The 6927-nt window shown below is 39.7% G+C and overlaps 1 protein-coding gene across 6 annotated transcripts in view; it reads right to left on the bottom strand.

Annotated features, from left to right (window-relative positions):
- Window positions 1-6927, bottom strand: part of SRPK2 (SRSF protein kinase 2) — a 389922-nt gene that overhangs the window by 149087 nt on the left and 233908 nt on the right. For 4 of the 6 annotated variants that reach the window (XM_019509441.1, XM_019509442.1, XM_019509446.1 and 1 more), the window contains 2 exons: window positions 3365-3448; window positions 989-1131 (listed from right to left, as the gene is read on the bottom strand). In XM_019509441.1, coding sequence (XP_019364986.1) covers window positions 989-1131; window positions 3365-3448 — 227 coding nt within the window. The remainder of the gene's footprint in view (window positions 1-988; window positions 1132-3364; window positions 3449-6927) is intronic. The other 2 variants (XM_019509444.1, XM_019509443.1) reach the window with 1 other exon arrangement.

Genomic DNA, 6927 nt, shown 5'->3' with positions numbered 1-6927 from the left:
ATTTGATAAACACAGTGAGGTTTAGCTAAGTTTCTTTGCCATTTCCTCTGAAGTATTTTGTATTTTTTGTCAGGTATATGGTGCTGTGATGCACTGCTCCAATATCAAATCTGGTGCCAAGACTCCTTTCAGAAGTTGAGAACAGTTGGATTATAAAATGTGGCCAAGTTAGCTCAGGATGACTGTAACTCAGACTGGAATGCAAATAAGAAAAAGCAACAAGGAAAATTTCCACATGGTGCCCTAGGTCAGGATAAGAAGGTTGTAATGAAAATGAGTGTCTGAATGGTACACCTAAGCTGAAGAAAGGAAACCAAGAAATTAATTCTATTCTAAATGTAGGTTCTTGTATTTCCCAGTCACCAAGGTATTTGAAAGTCTTCCTAAATAAATAAATAAATAAAGCAATGAATATTAATTTATTCCTGTACCCAGAAGCGTAACTAATATGTTTTATGCCTTAGGCAAAACTCCCCTGTGTCTGGAGTGGGGGGAGGGCGTTTCCAAGCATCAGAGAGCAGGGGACAGGAAGTGATCAGTTTTACCTGTCCCAGAGACTCAAAGACCCTGGCTGCTGCTGCTGTGTCCCTGCACCTGGCTCCTGGAGGAAGCATTCCAGCAACCTTCTAAGTCAGCATCCGGGGCTTATGCCCCACTCACCTATCTCTACTTACATTAATGTCTCTGCCTAGGGGAAAGTTACTTTTTTATTACAAATAAAACAAGTAAAGCTATGTGTGAAAACAAATTCAAAAATCATTTTGCACTTGGTCTAGAAAGCAGTGATGATGTTTCTTGTTATTCTTAGCACCTGCAGAGTGAATTCCATAGTCAAGGACTAGCTCCTAAGAAAATCAATATACACAAGCACAAGAACCACACTCCGTGCAGGCAAGTCAAATCATTCCCAAGAACCAGAGCTGTAGCAGCTATAGAAAGATTTGCTGTTGAATGTTACACTTTTTATATGACGTTCGATTATACAGACCTTTACAATAATCTGCAGGATCTTCTTGCTCTTCATCATCAGATCCAAGAATTTCTTCCTCTGGTTCTGGTGGCGTTGGCTCTGGCAGAGGTGGAGGTGGTGGGGGTGGAGGTGCAGAAGGGGCTTTCTGTTGAGGCTCTGGCCTAAAAACAAGGAGAAAGCACATTTAAGTAGGATCCTTGGTCATGAAGCACTTTGAGGATTTAGCCACAGAAAGCACTTTTGGAATTTTAGTGAAACATGTCTGGTTTCTTTTCTTAATGTCATTCTTAAATATTGCTCTGTAATGCCCAGAGGTTTCCAAATATGTAGACAGATAAAAGCTGACAAGACCAAAAAAAACAAACAAACCCCAAAACTTTCAAGTGAATATAATCTTTTTCATTGAAGCAGCTCATAAAAGGTTTACAGTATCAGGACTAATCAGAAATATGTAAATACTACAAATTCCCAATGGGTGAATGAAATGTTGATTTTATGTTTTAGATTTTATGTTTACTTGTGGCATCAAGAAAAAATATTCCCCAATGACTGCTGAGGTACACAAGGTATTCAAAATTTCTTCTGTGACAGAAAAAAAAATGTTGCAGGAACATACTGTTCACTGAAGTGAACTAGATGACTAGATAGGTTTTTCATTTGTAATGTCTATCAGTAACACAGAAAGTCATCTCAATCCAGGAAACAGAGAGTGAGTATTAGTAAACAAGAGATTGTGAACTTCTTGGCTAAATTATGCTCAAGTCATGCAATCCAACAGAATTTTACCACTTGTGTTTTAGGAATGTTAATTGTTGAAGATATTTGGTATTCTGATAACTGTTTTGGCTTTTGGAAATCAGAAATGCCCTACTCGTGAAATGTCTTCTTGATTTCGAGGTTTAGAATGCATCTCATATACTATAATTAGAAGTATTACACTTAGTATCTTTGAAAAATCTATAACCTTCACATATTTTTATTTTTAACTGTCGCAAGCAACACACTTAAGAAAAGAAAGTGGAGGTTGAGGCATGTCTATCTGCTCAACCTTATGGAAAAATATTCTCTGATAATTTGATGTCCAGGTATTTTGTGTATTCATGCTTATATAAATGGAAAGAAAAACTTACTTTGCAAAGAAAAAAACTAAAAGGAAAGGAAATGGGCCCCCTCTTCACGTATAATAGTCTGCATTTATTTTCATGTCTATTTAAAACCCCAGCTATTAGGAAAATGTAATGTAAATTAGCAGAGTCATTCCAATAAAACCACAACAGTTAAGGATTGGTAAACACTTTGGTGTTAACTTTTTAGCTCTGGAAACATACATTCAAATACTACCTTGATTATGGACGAAAATAATTTAGGTGCGTTATCCCAGTCCTACATGTATCCATTTCACAATGTCCTATCTCTCCACGCTTTTGCACAATATGCAGTTTTTTGGGAAAGACACGGCATCTGGAGTAGTGGGGTACAGTATATAGGAACCAGTACTTCCTAAACTTTTAACTTTTAAGGGTATATGGGAAGAAACTTCTGGAGGTTATATGAAAGGAAGGAATGAGAGAGCAAAAGAATGGAAATATATGAAAGGGAAAATTCAAAACATACTCTACAGCCTCTTTTATGTTGTTGAGGGCACAATATGATTATAAGGATAAAAAGTGTTGCTTTTTAAATTATCCATAGCAAAGAAGCCCAGGGACACACAGCATCATAACTAACTTAAAAGAGGAAAATGAGACTAAAAAAATTTGAACCACTCTTCAAAAAAAATTCTCTTCCAAGTCTGCACTTATGCAAGTTATATCCTCCTCCCAGTTTCTCCAGGAAAATGGGAGGGTGGAAGGAAATGCTATTACAGTAAATGCCCTGATTTAAAATATCTGAGACTTACATTAATCATGTTTAGCTATGTTGGGGATAGGAATCAACAATCCAAAAAAGAAAACCATGCAAGGCTCAGAAATGGTTAGAGAACACTAATGGAGAAAGGAGGGATGCATGCATAGATCATATAGCAACTGCTTTTTTAACCGCTTCTCTTTCCTGAAATTACATTTTTTGTTCCCCTTTATTATTGAATTCCCATAGATGTCATGTGTCTCTGCAGTGTAGTCTATGGTGAAAAGTAAATTGAACTTTAGTTCCTTTAAAAAAATAAGAAAAGAAAAGAAAAAAGAACCCACATTCTAAGGAATGTGCATCACCTCCTCAGCCCTATCATGGTCAATCTACAAGCTGAATTAAATGAGCCAGAAATCTATCATCTCCAAAACCCTAGATTTACCTCATAAATAAACTGACAGCATTCAAGCCCAGTTGGATGTTGACAACAAGCTTGAATCCATTTAAAAAAATTAAAAAAGTGTAAGGTTCCATGACACAAACCTTGAAACTTGATCTTCTGGGCATGAGGCCATTTTGGATATGTTGATCAAGGTCTGTAAACAGTTCAACATTAAGACTGATGAGCTAGAAAACAAATGCACAGTCATGAACCTGTACTTGGCTGACGTACCTGAAAACAGTGAATCAGGTAAATGGGCATATTTATGAATGTTTGGAATGATCACTTTGGATGGCATGACTCTAGAAATTATTGTAACTGTAACTTCAGACATGTAATTACATGTTTGATAATGTTTTGACCACTTCAGACAGCATGGCATTAAATATCCAGTAAGACCATCTTTCTGAAGGGCAGACTTGAGCAAGATACTACAGCAATAAAAAAAATCTACTAAAATGATTTATTACCAAGGAGCTACTGGCTATTTTTTCTGATTTAGAGTGTGCTTCAGAGAGCTTTGAGTGATCTTACAAATATTCAAACTTTTTTATCACTCATCTTGAAGTAAACATCTAGGGATATCAAGAATCTCTTACCCAAAAGGACTGAGCAATTTTAGAATTTGAAAAAGCTATTTCTAGGGACATCATTTAACAAAATGAGAGTTCATCTGATACTTTCCCAAGGTACTATCTTTGATTTGTTTCCAAGGCTGTTGTTTCCTGCCTACAATCCTTGTTATATTTGCTAAATGGCAATTCAGTTTCACATTATTGGTCTTCATGTGTTAGGAAAAAAGAGGAATATTACATTAGTATCTTATTTAGTTATTCATTTGTATTCGCAAAGACTGAAGTGTTGATTTTAAATGAGAGAGCTCTCTTTTTATGGAGTTTAAAGGGTTGGGATCTTTTGAAGGTGTTAGATTTTGCTGCTGAGAAGATGGGGGGGATGAGGGAAGTAATTAACTATGCCAACATTGCTCCAGTTTTGTGGGCATTTTTTAATTGTACCTGTGAGATAGGTCACACAAACCTGATGATTAACACTACATTTGTCTGCTTGAACTTTACAAACAGATTTCATCATAATATCCCATTATTGTATCAATGTTAATGCTCGTTTCTTTACTGTTTCAAGGTACAGAGTTGTGTCAGTGATCTATGGAGAAGCAATAACCAGATTACTTTATATGTAGTCCTCTTACTTGAACTTGAACGTTCAGATGCAACGAAAGCCAATCTGACAGACTTTTTGAGATGCATGAAATAAATATGTAATCATATCAGTTGTTTAATTTTTTAATTTTGGCTTTTGTAAAGTGGACCATAAAGCATCACTCACATAAAAAAGTCGAGATACTAAAATTCTTAATTAGCAATAAACATGTATGCCACTCCATACTCATAAACATGTAAACATGTATACAACTGCCATATTCCTAAACCTAGAATTATCAAAAACTATTGAAATAAACTTTCTAACCACCGAAGACTATTCACACAGTTGTACTTTTATTGCATCTAAAAGTTAAGATAAATATATGTGCTTTAAATATGTGTACACGAACACATACACAGCAAAGATTTACTCGCGTGTAATTTTTCCTTTCCTGAAGTAGGTACATAATGCTTTATGTCAAGGGTTTTCAGCTGGGGGTACTTGGGATGGCCTCAGGGGGTACTCGGCAGCGTGTACTGCCACCAGCACTTCCGCACCCCTGGTCATCAACTGGCTGCTGGGGGACCACCCACCTCATCTGGCCACAGGATTCCTGCCTTCTCAACCGGCTGCTGGGAGTAACACCAACCCAAAAAGGTTGAAAATCTCTGCTTTATGGCATATTGCACGTAGATTAATTCTTCTCATCTTCCAAGCACAGAGAAAGAAAATAAAAACGCACATATACACCTCTACCTGGCTTCATAATAGACTATTAAGCAGGTGTTCAGAGAACCGACTGACTCTCTGATTCTTCGAGCTTTAACTGAATTACAAGCAGAGCCAAGGAGGTGATCCTCCTCCTTTATGCAACACTGGTCAGGCTGCAGTTGGAGTACTGCGTTCAGTTCTGGGCGCCACACTTCAGGAGGGATGTAGACAGCATCGAGAGGGTCCAGGGGAGGGCCAATCGCATGATTCAAGGACAGCAGCATAGACCCTACGAGGAGAGGCTACGAGACCTTAACTTGTTCAGCTTTCACAAGAGAAGGCTGTGAGGGGACCTGGTGGCCATCTATAAACTTACTAGGGGGTACCAGTGGGGAATGGGAGAGACCTTGTTCCCCCAAGCGCCTCCCAGAGTAACAAGGAATAACGGCCGTAAGTTGTTAGAGAGTAGGTTCAGACTGGAAGGCACTACTTCATAGTCATGGCGGCTAGGATCTGGAAACAACTTCAAGGAAAGTATTGCTGGCACCTACCTTGGGGGTCTTTAAGAGGAGGCTTGATGATTACCTAGCTGGGGTCATTTAAGCCCAGTTTTCTCTCCTGCCCAGGGCAGGGGGTCGGATTAGAAAATCTGCAAGGTCCCTTCTGAGCCTATATCTATGACTCTATGAACTGCAAATTTTAAATGCTGATTAATAAATATTACCAAATATCACCCATCACCAGGTATGACATTTTCTTTCCTCAGCTACTTGGTTATTGTACTACACTATTAACTAGGTTTGTTGGGGGATGGGGATGTTGATGACAGGGAGATGCCAGGAATGACTAACCTCAAGCCAGGTGCTGGAACAGTCCACATAAGTACCAAGGGTCCCGCTAAGCATCAGAATGGGGAAGTAGCAAGGGCACGTACTGTGGGGCTTAGATGCCTCTATACTAATGCTAGGAGCATGGGGAACAAGAAGGAGGAATGTGTACTCCTGCTTGCAAATAAAGAATTCAACCTGGTTGGGCTAACAGAAACTTGGTGGGATCCCACCCATGACTGGGCAGTCGACATTGAGGGCTACAGGCTGTACAGACAGAAGAGTGGGGAAAAAGCGGGGGGAGGGGGAGGGAGACATTGCTCTCTATGTTAAGGAGCAATATACATCTTCTGTAGTTAATTTGGGCCAGGAAGAAGGGCAAATTGAGGTACTATGGGTCAGGTTACAGGGGGGTCGGGGTGAAAGGGACTTGATAGTGGGGGTCTACTACACAGTCTACCGGGGGGGTGAGTTAGGCCTAGAATTCTTGAGACAGCTCTCAGAGGCAGTGTGCCCAAAGGACCTGGTTGTCATGGGGGACTTAAACTTCCCAGATATCTGCTGGGAGAAGCAGGCAGCCAGGTTTGCCTGTTCATGAAAGTTTCTAACCTCCTTTCAAGACCTTCACCTATTGCAGGATGTACATGTTCCCACTAAGGGAAATACCTTACTAGACTTGTTACTGGCCACAGGGGACGACTTGTTGGGGGATCTGCAGGTGCAAGGTAACCTAGGGGATAGTGACCACCTATTGATATGGTTCACTATCTGGAGAAAGGTGGGGAAGATAACTAGTAGGGTGGAAGTGCTAGACTTCAGGAAGGCCAACTTCAACAAGCTCAGGAGATTAGTTAGGGAGGGACTGACTGGTAAAAGCCTCGGAGAGATGGGAGTCCAGGAAGGGTAGGCATTCCTCAAGGGACTAATCCTGCAGGCACAGAAAAGAACCATCCCAGTACACA

This window comes from Gavialis gangeticus, unplaced genomic scaffold, assembly GCF_001723915.1.
Source record: "Gavialis gangeticus isolate Ggan-Ray unplaced genomic scaffold, GavGan_comp1, whole genome shotgun sequence".
In the NCBI taxonomy this organism is placed as follows: Eukaryota; Metazoa; Chordata; order Crocodylia; family Gavialidae; genus Gavialis; species Gavialis gangeticus.
This window is presented reverse-complemented; position numbering and strand designations above follow the sequence as displayed.